The 19,618-nt window shown below is 37.7% G+C and overlaps 1 protein-coding gene across 2 annotated transcripts in view; it reads right to left on the bottom strand.

The window, feature by feature from the left end:
* COL24A1 (collagen type XXIV alpha 1 chain) overlaps positions 1 to 19,618 on the bottom strand; it is a 147,549-nt gene that overhangs the window by 93,113 nt on the left and 34,818 nt on the right. For both annotated transcript variants that reach the window (XM_056356293.1, XM_056356292.1), the window contains exons 8-14: positions 16,160 to 16,204; positions 13,842 to 13,895; positions 12,594 to 12,638; positions 10,352 to 10,405; positions 9,622 to 9,666; positions 4,521 to 4,574; positions 1,997 to 2,041 (exon numbers count right to left, since the gene is read on the bottom strand). In XM_056356293.1, coding sequence (XP_056212268.1) covers positions 1,997 to 2,041; positions 4,521 to 4,574; positions 9,622 to 9,666; positions 10,352 to 10,405; positions 12,594 to 12,638; positions 13,842 to 13,895; positions 16,160 to 16,204 — 342 coding nt within the window. The remainder of the gene's footprint in view (positions 1 to 1,996; positions 2,042 to 4,520; positions 4,575 to 9,621; positions 9,667 to 10,351; positions 10,406 to 12,593; positions 12,639 to 13,841; positions 13,896 to 16,159; positions 16,205 to 19,618) is intronic.

Here is a 19,618-nt window from a genome sequence, read left to right on the forward strand (position 1 = left end):
CTGAGAAGGACCTGGGAGTTCTAGTGGACAGCAAGTTGCCCCTGAAGCAGCAGTGTGCTCTGGTGGCCAAGAAGGCCAGTGGGATCCTGGGGTGCATTAGGAAGAGCTGGCCAGAAGGTCAAGGGAGCTGATCCTCCCCTTCTACTCTGCTGTGGTGAGGCAGCAACTGGAGTGCTGTGTCCAGTCCTGGGCTCCCCAGTTCAAGAGGGACAGGGAACTGCTGAAGAGGGTCTGGCAGAAGGCTACAAAGATGACGGGGGGACTGGAGCCAACTCTTTTATGAGGAAAGGCTGAGAGGACTGGGCCTGTTGAGCCTGGAGAAGACTGAGAAGGGATCTTATAAATGTCTACAAATATCTTAAGGGCGAGTGTCAAGAGGATGGGGCTGGGCTCTTTTCAGTGTAGCCCAGTGACAGGACAAGAGGCAATGGGCACAAACTGCAACACAAGAAGTGCCACCTGAATAAATATGAGGAAGAACTTCTTCACCTTGAAGGTGACAGTGCACTGGAAGAGGCTGCCCAGGGAGGTTGTGGAGCCTCCTTCTCTGGAGACATTCAAAACCCACCTGGATGCAATTGTGTGCAACCTGTCCTAGGTGAACCTGCTTTAGCAGGGGGTTGGACTAGATGATCTCCTGAGGCCCTTTCCAACCCTGAATATTCTGTGATTCTGTGATTATTGTTATATTTCAGCTACATACAAGTAGAAAAGGCTTTAGACTAGTGATTGAAAGTAATTTCTGTATTTCACACAAAATTATTAACACTCCATCTCTGTAAATGACCACAACTCAGCAACGTAGCAAATGGAGATTTGACCATGCAAACACTTATGCTCATAAACTCTAGGAAGAGCTAATCTGCTAAGTTTTAATCAAAATAATAAGCATCTTTTTAGATGTGATATATAATAGGCTTTTTTAAAAACTGAGATATATTTGTACAATTATCAAAATCCTTGAGATAAAATTCCAAAGACATTTATGTAAGAAAAGCAAACTAACTCAAAGCAAATTCTCAAGAATGCAACCTCTAATATTACAAGTAGTTTAATTGGCTCAAATATGGCAAGTGACAAGAATACAATCAGTCATGTTTGCATGAAGAAGGCTGCAAGCCACAGAGGTTCCTTGTCCAAGCTTCTGTGCCTTCACTATAGCAATACCATAAGAATCGCAATCAGGCAGCAAGGGATGACTTATTTTGTTATGAACACATCATTAAAAAGACAATCATGGAACTCAACTGGCACACTCAAAGGAAAAGTTAGATGACCATCAGTGTAAACTAACAAACATCAAGAATATTTCAGATCTCCAGATATAAATTAAAAAAAAAAAAACAAAAAACACAAACACTGGAGACAATCATGGCTTTCTTAATTGAAGTGTAAACATGCTATTTTCTCCCACATGTTATGAATATGAAATGGCTGGGTAGCCAGCCGTGACTGAGCCAATACCAAGAATCAAATCCAGGTCTTCTATCAGTAAACACATGAATTACTTAAAATAAGGCAGTAAGACACATGGTATGAAAGTATCAATCTTCCCCATCTCCTGTAGGCCTCATTCATGTCACAGAGCTTCCCTGTCACAACTGTATATATACAACTACAGCTTGCAATGTCATAGTGAGCATCACAACCTTATTCTAAAAACATAAGACAATTTTTGGACTGTGGATGTCAAAATGTTTGGAAGTATTGTGCTTTTTCAAAAACAAACACTGGCTTTAGGGGTATAAACTAGCCAACTTGGTTACTGCAAGTAAAAATCCCAGACATACCAGGTCAGAAATAAGCATAAAAACCCAAATCAAATATAGAAGTTCTCCATACTAGTTTTGTACAGTAATTTCAATTGCAATCATGGCTACCTAAACTAAAATCTTTTAAGATCTCTAGACTCTTATATTTGTTGTTATTATTTCAAACTTACAAGCCAAATATTCTAATGAAGCCGTATCAAAGTAAGTAATAAATGTATACTCACTCTTAGACCTGGAAATCCAGGAGGACCAACACCACCAACAATTCCCTTCAAAGAAAATGAATTTTAGATTATCTGAATTTTACCATTTTAAAAAATGCCCAGTGATAAGATAAAGAAAAGTGATCTGCAAAGCAAGTCACTAGGGTTTTTACAGAGTTCCTGAAGAATGACAACTTACCACTGTATGGGCAAACATGCTTATTAAAATTCCTGATTATGGAATTAAATCTCAAGATACATGCATCATTAAATAATTCCTGCATTACCAAGGAATGTGAGATTTGTTGCCATGATATTTAAAGTGGGAAGATGAAAAAAAAAATTCTTTGTGGTGGAAAATAAATATTCCTTTGAAAGATAAATAGGACACCAGCTCAGTTCATAGCAAGACCTTTGCAAATTAAAGGTTACACTCTTTTTGTGAAAAAATACTTCTTGATACAAACCACAGTACTTGTACTTTATGTAGAAGTAACAAATTCATCAGTACTCTACTACTGGCTCTGTTTCACTCAAGTTTAACTCAGCAGAGGTTAAAACACCACGGAGAACAGTTGCCAAGTTTCTATGCCATGCATGAAAGGCATATTGTAGCCCTCCAGGTCAGCTTGCTTTGCACAGGCTGTACCAACGTCTGGGACCTGCTATTCAATGGTTATCATACATAGGGTGCACTGCAGCCCGTCGGCACCCACACTGAAGGGGGATTTTTATGCAAGCAAATCTCAGCCCATTCTGAAGCTGTCCAACAGGGCACGGCTGCTGAGCATGGGACAGAGGACACCTTCATGATTTCCTCCCTTCTCTAGTGCCTATGCACCTTCTCCAGCCTGCTTCAAACTAACCACAGGGGAAACCGAATGCTCTAGAAACATCCTCCAAGGCAGACTGACATCCTCAGAGAAATGAGAGGGTGTTGTGGAAAGCAAGGATGGCATTACTCGGTTAAGCAGAAGGAATTAGGCATGGAAACAAATGTCATTAGTGTCAAGTCAGCATACAGAAAGAAATGTGTTTCCTTCATGTTCCTGCCACCACAGGCCTCCCCTGCTCTCCACTGCCAGCTCACGAACAGGCTCTGTAAATATCCCATTAGCATTGCAGCCCCCTGCAGCTGCAGCTCTGGCCCCTTGCCTGAACAAGCCCTGCAGGGTGAGTTTTGGGGGAAGCAGGGAGAGGGGTTGCTACCTGTCTGAGGAGGCAGTAAGATCAGCAGCTGTTTTGGCAGATTAGAAGGAACTTGGTTGCAAATGCTTGTGTTAAAAAAGGCTTCTTTGTAAAGTGCAAGTCTGTAACTTCAGATTCAGGCCTTCTGAGCTTGTTTCTATTAAATTACTGTTCTGCAGGTATTGTGGAAAGACAGTATCTGCTTTATCAGGAACAGAGGAACACTTGGGAGTACCAAGAGGGGAAGGAAGAACTTACCTTTTTATATCATATGCAAAGCAGCTGGTGATACTCATGACACCTCAGAGGGCTTTCAAGATAAAAAATGCCATACTGACACCACCTGACATTCCCACAAGGGGAGCTTTGCTTCAGGGACCAGAAATGCAAAATATTTTTTTTCCTATGTTCCAAAATGCTGGCACCAAACATTAATAAATCACCAGCAAAATTCATGTAAGCTTTTCTAAAATAAGTTTCTAAAATGGGTGTGTCAGGATGGGGAAGGCCTTCAAAAAGGAGACCATCTCTGCCCAGTTGCTGACTCTGGTCCATGTCAGAACAACCTTTATACACAAACTGACAGCAGTTTCCAAAGGAGCATCCAACAATAAAAGCACATTCAAATCAGCTGCTTTTTTGCCCAGCACTTACTGCTATTCCCTTGTCTGGCCCAAAGCCCTTTTACTGGTTTCTCATATCAAAGGAAACCTGAGTTTTGAGTCTGCAGCCAGTTTTCCTACAAATACAGCAAAGCTCCTTTGATAGCAGCCAGTGATGTGCCTGTGCCACAGTTTGAATACCATACCACGAGAGCACTTTAGCTTGCACACACTGCCAAGGACAAAGCTGTTATCATACTGATTATAATGCACTAAATGACATACTAGCATAATTGTATTCAGTAATAGTTCAAAGGATGAAATCAACTGTCAAATGCATAAGAATACGAAAGCTAGGGGTTTGGCATACATGCAGAGTCCCATTTTGTTAAGGTGATCTTAGAATAATGGTTTAAACAAACAATGCAAAGTCATATCCAATGCAAGAATTTTTGAAGAATTCGAATCAGGAATGTAATGAGGACAGCAAGACATTGATTCTCGAGGTAGTCAGCACATACAGTGGTGGAAACTGTTCTCTCAGTAGCTTTCTGGTTCTTTTCTCTTTCTTTTTTATACCACTGCTTATTACAATACTATCCTGGCAATTTCCATGGAAAAGTAACAGTCCAAAATTTTCCTGCAGACTTTAAGACATCACTTTGAGGCAAAAGTCTCCTTTCCATCTGGGAGGGGAGTTAATACTGAGTGTTACAAATTTTACCACGTTAATCAACACACAATTTGATACTTACAGGATTCCCATCTGGGCCAGGGGGGCCTCTATTTCCAAAGTCACCTGGAAAACCCTAAAGCAGAAGAGAGAATGCTTGTTCTTTAATATTCAAGACAAAAAGGGTGGTCTGAACACTGAATTCCTATAGGTATTAGAAATTAGCAAATCAACAAGTGGATTCAGGGAGAGAGAATGTACATTCAGGGAGAAGCAGAAAGTTTCAGCTGCACAGTTCAAATGAACAGAATAGTGGCATTTGCTTGTCTCCTAAATTCATAACCAAAAAAGATATAATTATACACAATGTGAGCATGGGGAAAAATCAGATGTCTGATTTGCTTTAAGAGCAATATTAAACAATATTACTTGAATTACTTGCTTGGAGTCTCTTTTCTCATTTAGTATTTTTACTTCAATTTTCCCCCTCCCCATTACCTACAGCATTCACTAAAACAATACTGTCCTTACCAATGTTAACACTTGGCTTAGTATGCGTCTAAAGATTGAAAAAATAACTCAAACAAGACATGGAAAAGCTTTATTCATTTTCTCAGAGACTAGGATACCAGGCCAGGGAAGAAATCTGACTGACCAAGTCAAGCATCAAAGCTTGAAATGGAATTTCCATTTCTTGCTTGAGAAGCAAAATGAAGTGGAAACCCACTACTTTACTGTCTCTAATCTTTCTTGCTTCCTCTCAGAGTTTTGCAGATTGCTTTACTTCTTTCTGATGTTGCCCACTGCAGAAGCACACAAATTGCTAGGGGAAAATGGTTTGGGTTTTTTTCCATTTTTTTTTTTTGTGTGTTTTTTTTTGATTAATTTTTATCAGTATACTATTCATATACTATTTCTCCAGAAAAGCCACATGAAGCTAATAGAAGCTCATGCTATTAGTCTGAAGCAGCATCATGCAATATTTTCTTTATTCCTATCACTGTATAAAGTTAGAAGAAAGGACAGAGCACAGACCTACAGAGAAGTCAACATCCTTTTTAATTACATTGTAAGGTCCATAGAAAAGCCTATCATAAAATTTGCAAAATACCAAGCTGGAAAGGTATTCTGCCTGGAAAAAATCCAAGCTAAGATGCTCACACGGAAGAGACTTTTCCTAGAATGGAAAAAAAATCTCACACAATATTAGAGTACTGAGATAACTGAGAGATGGACTGACCTTAAAAAATCTGCCACAAAGCACCAGAGTATTACTAGTCCATCTCCATGGGGAAAAGGAGCAAATTCCATCCCTGCGATAATTTTTACATGAAATACTCTGTCTTTTCAATGTTTGAATGTCTTTTTACCCTTCCCTGTGTATCAGGAACAGTACTTTGAGGCATTAACCTTTCACCTCTCCAAGACTGTGTTCAAACCTGCTGCAGGTCAAATGTACAATTCATTTGGCCTTTTCAATCTACCTTGTTTGGAGGACATCCACATAGCTGTCCAGCTCAGGGCTCAGTAAAGCAGTGTCTTTCCTTAATGGAATGGGGGATATGAATCATCAAACAATATTATATGAAGAGCAGTCAGAAAGATAATATAAACCGCAGCAAGCAGGTGGAAAAAATTGTATCCTAAACCGAAGTAGTTTAAATGCAGCTTAAGCCATATTTGGCTTTAGTAGTAACTTTAACCAAAAAATCTAAAAGTCAAGGCAACTTTTAATGCATATATATATATATGTATATATAATGTATACACACTGCTAAAACAGTATGTTGAAACAGCTTAACAGGCTCTTAAATCCCATCATCGTGCTGTAAATTAATTTGGGACATGCATAACACTCCCTGTATGATCTTTTGGGTTGATTTTGTCTGGAGTTTTTTTCTAGATTCTCCTCCAAATTCAGGAAAGCAAAAGATAGGAATGCCTCTCACAACAACGAAATTTTTATTCAGGATCTGACCATGGAACTCACAAATAAGAATCTATAGCTGTAACTGTAAGATCTGACAGTACAGATCTTTACACCATGACTGTCTTATTGTTTAAAAAGTAGAGGTTCATAGGTTAAGGGTTAATAAAGCAGATTACATTGATTCTCCAACCATACACCATCGGCCAGATTTTTGCAGAACTCTGAAAATGCACTGTAAAATTTCACACATGCAAAATGGGTATTTCACAGTGCCTATGCTGTTAAAAGCTACCAGCTGACATGGCACAGACAATGATTAATTTACCACCCTTAGCATCATATTTTGGTTGTACTGTCTACCATTGGTATATGTTAACAGAGGCAGAATTGCCATGACGCACGTGAATATCAATATTTTTTTTAATGGAAACACACAAATGAGGCATCTAAAGTGAAATGCAGGATGCAATGGGACAGTTTTACCAGCCACCAGATCATAGATGCAGGTCACAGATGACGTTTTACATACATCAGGAACCCAGAACAGCATGAGTTATGAAAGGGACAGATCACTCACAGTCATCATAATCCCATTCCCAACATCATGTGTCAGAATTCTAACTGATGATGATAAAACTATCTTGGTAAGTAGAAAAGTGAAAAGGAAATGTGACATATGAAAACAGTCAGAAAAGTCTAATAATGGAAGTAAAATACTACTGTGCAACAAGTGTTTTATTACATCAATATCATCATTTAACATTACTATTATAAAGCATACAAAGGATGACTATTCATAATTTTAATACTAAACAGAACTGTTTTTACAGTTACAATGGACTTAATAAATTCTTGGTATAATTTACCAGGTCTGTTCTGTCACTTTGACTCCTGATTGTAACTAATCCCATGTAGAAGAGAACTATGTAAAACATTCCCCCAAACAGGGTCAAACTATTTATGTAAAAGCACTATGGATCATACTAATAGGACTGACAATTCATTAAAAATACTGCAAACTAGCCAAATTTTATATTACAAGCATACAATGGGAAGAAATTGAATACATACGCTTCCACTATGAAATACTTTTTTAAAAGCATATTGTATACAAAAGTAATCTAAAATTCAAACAAATCCTCACTCTATAATCTTCACTCTATAATCTTCACAATAAAGATTTTGGTAATTGAATATTCTGTTCCATTTCAAATATGCCAGAGATATTACAAATATGAAGAACTATTCAACAAACCTGCTAAGTAGTAGCATTTTGTATGTACAACCCATTACACAATCCACTTTTCTTATACTTTAATGTTACTTCCAAAACTAAGATCATATTTGGGACCTGTTTTCTTTCTGAAGGCTCTCTGCCAGTCAGACAGTTTTTTCCCCAAGTATTATTATTGACAGAATTTTTGTCCAAGTAAGTTGCATCCTAGAACACAAGGCAAGGAGCCTAACTTCAGGCACCATGCAATTCCCAACCCAAATTTCATTTAGCGACCATGTCCTGCTCCAAAGCACCAGCGCTGTTAACTGTTAGTTAACAGTCCAGGACACTGTGTCAAAAAACATTGTCATCACAGTTTTCATTGGGGTTAAAATAACACATGTTCTCTAAGTCTGTGATCCAGCAAAGTACTTCAAGCCAGGTTCCCACATTATTGCTTTCCTAGTTTGATCCCTAAATTAGTAGCCTTCGGTCAAATAAGTACTTTATAGATCATAGAAAGCATTCCTTGGGACTGAGGAAATAACAGCATTACAGAGGAATCATTACTGAATGAAAGCAATCATGGACATCGTACAGTGGTGGTTTTAGTGCTCTGTCACCTATGTGTAACCTCTCTGAATTGATTTATATGAATACAAGTCCTTATCAGAGCATACCCTGGCATTGCTAGAAGCTGTGCTCTTAACTGTAAATTAAAAACAGCTGCTTACTACAGCATGCACAGCACCAACTGTTATGGATTGAAACAAACTACTACACTGGCAATCACAAGCCTCAGTGTAATCTGCCACAGAGAATGAGATGATAATGCAAAACATGTTTTCAGAGTACCCTCCTGTCACCTCCTCTTCATTTTCCACACTGAGCACAAGCCTTTGCTTTCTGTCCAGGTTCTTTTTCAGCATTGCACATGACTCACCAGTACAACCCATTGCCAACTACTGCAAGGTACTGATGGCACAGATCCCTTCTTGCCCAACGCTCAGATGCACAAAAAGTAGGATTTTATGCAAATTATAAGTGAACTACAATATGGTCAACAAGCACAGGAGCATCCCATCCTGCTAACCAAGTAATTAAAAAGCAGATTCTTACTTTGATTTTACACCTTAACAATAAGACAGCAACTTCAGAAAGAGCAGTCTATCAACTTAATGACACTTCTCTGGTTGCCTTTCTTTACATCAAAAGGAACTCTACTGAAGGCTAGTGCCTTTTTTGGCTGGTGTTGGATCACACAGAAAACAAAACATAATTAGACAGAATTCTCCACAACTTTCATAGCATACACCAAGGGCCAAACGATGGCAATCACAGTACTGCTGCCGAACAAGCTTGTTCAACATGTTAGATGAAAGTCATCTGAACAGCTGAGTGCACAACTGGAGAATGCTATCGTAGTTTCCAATCTCAAACCACAAGCAAGTTGAAATTGGAAACTCCTGGATAGCTTCAAAGACCTAAAATAATAAGGTTGCAGCAGAAAACAAAACACTTGGCACTGAAGATATACCACAGGAAATACATAAACCTTCATAATGTATACTCGACAGATTTGTGTTTATTTTCAGCTGTAGAAATACATGCTAAGTAGAGGACAGCTTTAATTTACCACAGTCCAGAAACATCAGACGTTAGCAGCAGTTGATTTGCATTCACACCAACACCAAAATCAGACTTACAAAACTTGGATCTGTGCATCTTGTGCTAACACTGATTTTATAGAATATATTTATATGTTCCTGTCATCTGTCAACCCTCAGGTAGCTGATATAATGAACCAGCCACAAGGCTCATCAGATTAAGTCTTCCTCACTTCAGAATATCTAGTACTTATAATCTGCACAGAATTTGCAGTACTGTAAAGTACTAATTGGAAACAATAGAAAGTCATCTATCGAAAAAGTAAAAGTACCATTTTTCAGCTGATTAAAGTTGTGTATTATTATAAGAGTGAATTACAGATGCATTTACATTGGCAGCAAATATTGTAACAAGTGTTAGAAGCTTTACCTGTCTCCCTTTAGGACCTCTTTTTCCACGAAAGCCTGGGATGCCCTGAGAAAGAAATAACCCATCATAAGTAGGTTTTCTTTTCAATAGCTTAAGTTCAAGTAATCAAACCTGCATTTCATTTGAAAAGACAGTGTAAGAAGAAGCACCATAAAAAAAGAAAAGAAAAGAAAACATTTGAGCAAAGAATCATACAAACAATGTCCTATAACAGGGGGGACAAACCACAAACTTTGCTTGTCTTTACTGTGGCCACATCAGAACTATGAAGGGCCATATCCTGCATCCATCAAAGCACATGGCCAGACATCCTTTGTGCTCAAAAAAACCAAAACAAAGCTCAAACACAGATTGCAATTAACATTTCCATAAAATTATCCAACAAATGACAAATACTGATTATTGACTAAAAAAAAATTCTTCAATGAAAAATACTCATTATGGACATTCGTGGTAAGAAAAAAATACCCCTAATCCTTGCATCTCTAGATAAAATTCACATAACAATTTACAGCTGCTCTCTATTTCACTTTAGCACCAGTGCATTTCATTGATTAGACTAATTAGATATGCGCTATGTATTTAATTTCCTCCACATCAGTTTTGCTTGTAAAGACTCATATGAACAGTTATACTTTGTACTTCCCCCCACCCCCAACCCCCTGCCTCCTAACATATATTGTATTACCACCCAAATATCAGTATTTCATTAATGTTCCATTAAACCTACCCTTTCTCCTTCAGGTCCTAGTTGTCCTGCCACACCTGGAGGTCCAATGAAACCCTAAAAACAGAAGAAAAATTCTTGATTACAAGGCTGCTTCCCACCAACACATCTTGCCCCTCAGTATTGGCCAGCTGTGGGTTCAAGATCCAGCGATTAAATTCAGGTTTATTTGAAATGACCAGTAAAGCTCAATCAACTTAAATGTGACTAGGATTTACTCTCCAACCAACAGCAAAAACATTTCCTGTTATAAGGGTACAGAATCAATTAATAGGGAAGTACTAAGTTTTCTAATAAGACAAGTTGCAGAGATATTTATTAGAATAAATGAAATACGAAACAAGCTAGTTTTTCTTATGCATTAAATACATCAGAAAAAATGTTCTCATCTTTAATAACACTGATCTCTGCTATATGAAAGTCTTACAAAGTTTACCCTGTCATAAGCAGAATGTTCTTCTTAAAATTCAGTCACAATGCACTTCTCCCCCACCTTCCTCTCAGAAAGTCAGAAATAGATCCTCTCATGTAATCAGTTGTATGAAGACAGAAACATGCTTTTGACTCAGCAGAAGTGGCAGTTTATATTTAAATTTATAAAAACAGTAGCAGAGATGGATTGTACACTACCAGATTCAAAGTGAGATTGGTACAAAAATATTAGGAGTTACTAAAAAAGAATCCCTTGCTTTCATCTGTCTCTCTCCTGTCCCCCTATGGTAACTATTTGGGATTTTCGGGTTTTGTGGTTTTGGTTTTTTTGTTCTTGTTTGTTTGTGGGTTTTTTTAATTATGAAAGATAGGGCTGGATGACAAGATGTGCACTAACGAGATTAAGGAAAACAAAGGCTCTTCATTTTTCTACAGTTCCTTAAAACAGCTGAGAAGCAGAGTATAGTCTGATTGCAGGAATGTTCTAAACTCAAGGTTCTAAAAATACTTCCTATCATGTTTCTATACACTTCCATGGCACAGCTGTATGGCCCAAACAGGACTGTGCATCTTTTTTATTGGAAAATGCTTGTAGAATCCAAATAGGGGATTTAGCCTTAAGACCTGACAGGTGTTTTTCCCTAAAATTACTCATATGTTGGCCATTTTCAGCTTTGTGTAAACAGAGCAGTAGTAACTTTTCAGGAAGTGACTGGGATCACTTAAGGTCTTCTTGGTTGAGGGGAGAACGAGACAAAATGCATTGAGAATTTGAGCAAAAATAAACTGAAGAAACATAGAGGATACAATCCCTGAGGGTGCAATATCTGTTGACACTTGATCCTGACAAACTAATTTTTCCCATCACTGTAATGAAAACTGACATCAAAAAAACCCACCCCGAAAAACCAGACATATTAAGAAGCTGCTGCAGGTAAAGGTTTTTAGTAACTACATTAAAAAAAGGAGCAAAAGCATATTTAGCAGCACAGTAAGATTATTTTAATAGGTATTTGAGAACACAGCACACTGCTCAGCAACCTATACAGCATGAGCTGAGGGCCTGAAAACACCTAGCAAAAGTCTCCTTCAAATCCTAGGTGCAACCAGAAACATGCAAGTTTCTGGAAACCCATGTCTACTGCCTGATGGGGAGAGCCTGAAAAAATACTTATGCACATACAAGCATATGTAGGCATGCACATGTGCCTATTAAAAAAAAAACCAAAATAAAAAGAAACAAACAAAAAGACCCAGAAAAAAGGCAACCTAACCAAAAGCAAAGCTTGAATCAGCAGAGCATTAAGAGCCTTTGGACCCTGGGACATAGATGACTACAACCAAACCATTCTAAAATCTCAAGAGCACTTTTACATTTTTTATGTGACAAGATGCTTTCCCTTTATCAGCTTCTGTAGCTGTTACAGATTGCAATTGCCAGATATGTCTCCCTTCTTGACAGCTTCCATTATGGAAATAATGCTTCAGGCAGGAAACATGCACTCCTCTTCACTCCCAGCTCACACATCCACATTTAGCATTGCTTTCCTTCTCTTGCCTGCATGCATTCCAAATGAAGAGGACGGGCAACAATGGAAGACTGCTCTATGCTGCTCACCATGGAAAAAAAAATAAATCCTTACATGTGTTTTGAAAGAAACTCTATGTTTTCCCATTTGTAGGTTCTGTAAAGACAGAGTAGTTCAGAGGGCATACAACTGGCAGAGCTGAATGAAATTCCTCATCCCCTTGCTTATTTACCGTATGGGCAAAAATACACAGGCATGCCAAAATGCTTAAAATGCTTACTTACTCTTACACCTTTAGGACCTGGGTTACCTTCTGGTCCAGCTAAGCCCTATTACAAAAAGACATGAGTTGTATTTCATTTTAAACAACCAGATACGATCTATTTAAAATAACTGTAACAGCATTTTTTAACTCTAAACTGGCAATACATTCTTTAAATTATTAGGATTGAAGAGGGTGTCATAAAGCACTCCCCTGTTCAGAAAGGTCTCCCATTAATTCATGGCTGAAAGTTAAGACAATGACTGAAGCTTCCTTTACATTAAAATTATTTCTTCTAGCAGGAAAATTTTTTCCAGACCCAGTGATCTGGCATTACAGTGACATAATTTCACAGGACTTTTCATAAGCTTTTATATTTGGACACATTTCCCATTATTTTAAAGCTAATGTTAGAACATCATATGTAGTCCAAATGCTTTAAACATTTTCTGTGATTCAATGCAAACATGTTATCATCCATTAGTATATAAAATATTGTAATGGAATTTTAAAATATATAGCCATTGCAAACCTAACCAAATAAAACACTGAAATATTGGTCAAATTCACCCTTTAAGCAGACACAAAACCATAGACAGTTGTGAATTTGGTTTATATACCTTTATATGGGGAAAAAAATGAATATTTCTACTTTATGTCTTATTTCTATTACTGGACTGAGGTATCTGTTAGCCTGTATGTAATTTTTTTTTAAAAAAAAAAATCAATATTTAGATAAGTGCTTGTGTTTATAGAAAGCTGCTTTCTGGCTTTATTGGTTCTCCTCAAATATCTCACTGTGGAAAAAAAATAAACTCTTAATGTTCTGTTTCCTTAAAGGGCTGAAGAAATAGTTTCAGCAGTGAAGTAAATACATTGCTGAAAATCAGGAGGAACTCTACTACAACAGGAAGTTTCCTATCACTTCTGGACCTGATATATGAAAAAGATAAAACACATACATCCACATGAGGTTTATGAAGGAACATAAAGTGTTTAGAGATTCAGTACATTGGTAGTATCATGTATGTATTCCAGAAAGGCACAGCATTGCTTCATCTAACCCATACAAGTGTAAAAACCACAAGACTCAACATTACCTAGACGGCATTACCTGTGAAAGAGGTCTGTTTTAAGGATAAATGATAAGATATAAACAAATACATTTATACTATTAACAGTTCCAAAAGAATTAGATATGGTACTTTTGAAAGGAACAAACAAGAAAACTCTCCAAACTGCAAAGACATAATTAATATAGTTACTGCACCTGCCTGCCAGGATAACCAACTGCCCCAATATTGCCAGCCATTCCCGGAATTCCCTAAGTGGAAAAGGGGGATGGGGGAGGGGGGGGGGAGGAAAAAACAACAGGTTTAATGTCATGTTTTGGAGCTTATTTGTTTTATCATTTCTCTTTTAACACCTTGTCTTAAGCCAACAGCTTAAGCTCATAGAAAAATTGCTCTCGGAGTAAGCTACACCACAATACCCTAAAATTTACTCATTATACATAAGTAACTCCACCAATTTCATTTACGTATCCTTTAAAAGGCATTACAAGAAGAGTAGTCTAAGATTTTGTGAAATACAAGTGTGCGCACCCCCATATTTCCATAACAAAACATAGATGCTATTTATAAAAAGTAACTGGGCTAGACTACAGGAGACAGCTCCTGATAATGAAGGAACTGCACTGGTCTTAGCTGTATTAGAACAAATGTGTTCTCGTTGGAGAAGAATCCTTGCGTCTTTACAAATTATTATTTTTTGTTTGTTTCTGCCAGAATCAGGTCAATATAGCACTGGGTTAGTCATGAATATAACGAACTATTCTTCATCTTCTTTCTCCTACTCAAATCCAAAAGCCAATTTTGTTATTTTATTACTTAGCATCAGCACATCTGACTACTTATTTTCAGACAAATGTGCTTTTCTGAAATGGTGCCAAATGCCATGTGCCCATCACCAAGATAGATGAAGCTTCACCTACCTCTGTTCAGTTAATTTTATTTTAAATAAGCCAAGTTAATAAACTGGACACTCTTGCAGCCTGACCCTCCACCCACTGTCACACGTCAGTGTTACCACAGCAATGGATCATGTCTTCCTCTCTGAGCTGTTCACAGGTGATTTATGGTGAAACAGTAATCTTAGGAAGCAGAACTCAGAACTGCAGATGCAAAAAAGGGGTTGCAGTATTTTTTATTTAAATGAGCTGTCATTGCGATGATTCTGTCACCTGCTTTCAGCTGCTAGTGATTCATCTTCTGACAGATGTTCTTTCATGGAACTAGGACCCATGGTCTCCTATTTTGGCTCAGATGTACCTCAAAACACATGTATACGAAAAAACTAAAAAAGCAGTAGAATCATTGCATTTATACCTTATCCTTTAAAACTTTTCCTTTGTTACCAGCTGTTCAAGGAGTTTCATGACTCTCAGATTCAGAGGAATGTCTGTCCTTGCTGTACAAGTTTCTAAAAACTAGAAACACAGGTAGGTGCTACAGATGACAATTAACTGGTCTAACCCATCACCTTCACCAGTCAGGCCTCAAAATACCAGCAGTATAAACTACATGCAAAATAAATCTCTTAACTCTTTCATCCAAAGTGTTCTCTTAGAAAATACTCTGATGTATCTTTTAAGTGATAATAATGAAGGAAAATATTTATAGCAGCTGCACGAAAACATTCAGGTATCAAACAGCTGCACATCACCAGTTTTCACATTCTTGAACATGCATTGCCTTTGAAGGAACTTACATGCTTGACTGCATGAGTAATGAGCAGAATTGCTTTTCAATGCAAGCTTCACTTTTTCCTCCTCCATGGTAACTAACTGATTATCTTTCATCTGCAACTTCTTCAAAGATTCACTCTTCCCCTGATGTTAAGAATGACTTTCACTGGCTATCTCTTATCTCAATGCTAAATTATAGTCATTACAGAAAAATGCCTGTGGGCTTGTAATAAAAATCACCACTCATTCAATTAAGATTCGTGTATAAAACTCATTAAAGTCATGGATGATGTTCATAAGTTTTCATCTCCCTTCGGGTGTCTATCATCTTTTATCATCGCCATTTCCCTTTCAGCACTGTCCAAGAGGAAACTCATGCTTCCATCCACTCTGCCATTAGGAGCCTTGTTAATGCTAACAGGGTGCCTCAGCAACTGGATGTCTTTGAAATTTATGTTCAGATTGCTTCTTGAACTGACATGGAAGTGGGTAAAAAACACTAAATAATCTTCATTTTCTACATGCTAGGAGATTTAAAATGCATTAAAATGCATTGAGAGAATCCAAACTGTGCTTCTAACAAGAATTTTACACCCATCTCTGGCAAGCCAGCATGGTAGTTGAAGAAAAACAAGTTGGTCTTTTCCATTCCATTTAGACCATTTTTTACCACACTGATCTCTAATTAATCTGAATTCTTGATGAAGAATGATCAAGTATTTCCTTAAGCAGTCAGTAATTCACATTGATTGCTTATATTGAACACTTATATTGGATTATGCATTCTTCCATGCTCAATTGTTTATCTGTAGAGTATAGTGTACTCTACTTTCATCACTTACCTGCTCACCCCGTGGCCCTTGCAGTCCCGCATAACCCTTAAGACCCTGTAGGTGGAAAACCAGGTATGCGATAAATACAGTTAAACACACAAAATGGACCCTCTTTTCCTACTCCAACCTCCCTTTAACAAGAAACATTATCCAGTCTTGCTTGTCTGCAGCATTAGTACGGTTTACATTTAGCAGCTCATATGAAAGCTGAGTTAGAGAAAATGAGCAAGAAATCTTCATAGCAGTTTAGACACTTTAAAGATATCAGGCGCTTAAAGACAGTTCCAGACTTGCACTCTTCTAAACAAGAGAGTACATGGGATGCTGTTGCCAGTTACTGCTGAAACTGAAGAACTAGATTTGGTACAATGCATTTCCTCACTCCAAATCCTTGTCACGATGCCCTTTCTGAAGAGGGCAGTTCAGAGGAGGGGTGTAAGTAGAGGGTCATTCCAGAGTATTCTAGGATGCTCTCCAGAAAGACAGACCTTCCAAGACACAGGATATCTCTTTTCTAAATTAACATGGAACAAATCCTAGCCCTTACATTGTGTAATTTATATCAGTAGGGAAAATAGCCTGTTCCTCATCCCAGAAATCTTTACCGTGGTGCTAGAATCACAAAGCTATGAAACTTTACTTCCTGTGCATTGACCATTTTGTGCATATTTTAGCTGTTAAAGAAAAAAAAAAAGAAAAGTAGAGCTGGAATCTGCATCTGCACCAGCATACTTGAAAGGGGAACCTCACTGGATGTCTTTACACTGTACTAACGATACCCAGACAAGCTAGCCTAAAAGGGAGCCTGTAACAGTTGCATGATTGATGCAGAAGCCAAGTGTCTGGTCTACACATCCCTTGCAAGAGGCACTGGGAATACACAAATTCCAAAAGCTGCAGCTTGAAAGACCAAAACAATCCTTATTCTGGATAGAAATCTATCATAAAACTGGCCTCAAAGACATTGACTGAGTAGTGGGAGTGTCTTGGCTGATGTCAAACATCTGGTTGCCTTGCAGCATGATGATACTCATTAGTCAGTAGAGACTTGAGACACTGTAGTAAGAAGGAATTCTGCAACTGATTTCAGCAGATCAGGTATCCCAAAATTTTGCATAAGCTTTTGCACGACCACAAGAGTATTTCTGCATGAAATTAATTTTATTATTACATACAAAATTAAAGATTGAATGATTTTGCTTGGTTATCATTTCAGATAAAGAAGAGAATGACATCTGTAAGGCTTCAAAATTTGCCATTTTGCTAGTATAGGCTTGTTTGAGGAATATTGATCCAAAAGAGATGTACTCATTAAGAAACCCAAAGGCCTCATTTTCTCAAAACCCAACAGAGCAGGTGTGTCCTTTCATTTTGCTAATCACACACAGGACATTGCCAATTAAAAAAAAATATAATGTATTCTGGCTTCAATCCTCTCCTGTAGCTTAAATCTAAATAATTTATATATGTTATCTTGCATCTAAGGAAGGAGGTCTGCATTGCTGTTGGGGAAAAAAAAATAAATCTGTAACACTGATAGTCAGGAGCTGATCTTGGACAAACCAGTTAGTATGAAATATCGCGATTTACTGTATTAATGTGTGCCTAAGACCAAATTTTTTACTGAATTGCTAAAGCAGAAATACAGATGCCAGCATAAGCCAGTAACTCATTTTTAGCTTTCAAGATGTGCCTCACAAAGCCGTATCATTTTTTACAGTCCCAGGCCACTCTATTTCATGAGTTTTATCCATTTCACAATTTTATCCTCTCTCCATGCTTAATGTTCAACTAAAGCACGTGTTGCTCGAAGAGATCTCTCAGTAGTTTATTATTTCTGTATGTGGAGAAAAGGAAAGCAAACGCTACTATATACAGAAACACTCAAAGAGAATTTTATCACCACTTGGTTTCAAAGTCTGTCAGTTTAGCTGATTAACACCTGCATGGACAGTCTCAAAAAATGACGCCCGAGGAACTATGAGATGATGGAGGACTGATCACCAGTGTGCACCTTTCTACACAACAGCATCTTACTTCTCCCAGAGGAAAACTCTGAACTCATATTTTGTAGTATGCCTGTGTCCTTATTCAGAGTTAACATGGACTTTATTTATTCTAACTCACCTAACGCTGGTTCAGAATGAAGCTAAACCATGCTAAAATGAGTATCATTCCAAAGACAGAGTTTTCCCATAGGAGTTTCCTTTCCTGTAACTTAGCTAATCTTCTTAAAATTCTTAGGTTTTTATTAGTTTGGGTTTGTATTCTTGAGGATACCCATATAAATAAGACAGTTTGCTCTGAGCTATGATGAAAGTAAACAAGAAGAATACAAGTTCACATGCACTGATTTGTGGAATGAAATACCTCCCAATTTTTAATGAAGATTAATACTCTGATTTTAAAAGCTCACTGTGGAAGAGAAAGGTTTGCAGCTTCCAATTACAGCAACACAAACTTCAAGCACATTACACAAACACAGCAAGTTGCAAGAATACTTTGGTCTGTGTGAGAGAAAAAACCTTTACCGCCAACTAATACGATCAGAAAAGACTTCATAGCAACTTTAAGTGTCTGACTTCTACTATATGCCTAGCACAGTGGGACCCAGACTGAATGAAGTCTGTATTTAGCAAAATATAGATGTTAAATCATAACAGCAAGGACTGTTCAAGCCAAGTCTTTCCACCTTTCTGGTGCCCATTGTGTTTTATTAGAATTTATATGCATTTGTTATTAAAATACATCTGGCATAACACCAGCAAACTAGAGAGCCAAGAAGTTTCTCTAACCTCTAAAAATCAGTAGGTGGAATGTTATACCTGATGCTACAACCATCAGCTACAGAGAGATACTAGTCTTTGAAAAGCACCAGAAAAAAATTTTCTGGGTATGGGGTAAGTTTAGCATATAAACATATTTCCATGTGCTGTCACATGAGACTTTGCAACACTTACTTATCAGCTCCACATTGTCACCACATGGCATCCAGTTTTAAAAAACCTCATTGGCAAATGGTTTGTTTTGTGGGTTTTTTTCTTCACAGCTCCATTCTGTCTTGTTTGATGATGCATATTAACACAACTAAGCTTTCACCTAGCATCTCTTAGCCCAAATATCCCAAGGAATGGAAACACCACTTAAAAAAAGAAAAGCATATGTATAGAAGATGGACATTTTCTCCACCTAATTCAGCAGAGGAATTTCTCTCACAGAGTTGAAGTTTCCTCCTGCTCAAGGCTAACTTCACTTTCCTAGGAGAAACAGTGGGAGACACTTTGTAGCATAACACTGACATCACCGCAGGTACCGCTTTGAAATTTATTTATCTCCCTTGCCCTTTACAGGATGCACATGTAAAGACAAAAGCAGCTATTCTCAGGTTGCATCCAAGTTTTTTCCTTCAACATTTCTTACCATATTATAGTTTAGTATGTGAATTTTATCGAGATTTTATAGATCCCG

This window comes from Falco biarmicus, chromosome 11 (assembly GCF_023638135.1).
Source record: "Falco biarmicus isolate bFalBia1 chromosome 11, bFalBia1.pri, whole genome shotgun sequence".
Lineage (NCBI taxonomy): Eukaryota > Metazoa > Chordata > Aves > Falconiformes > Falconidae > Falco > Falco biarmicus.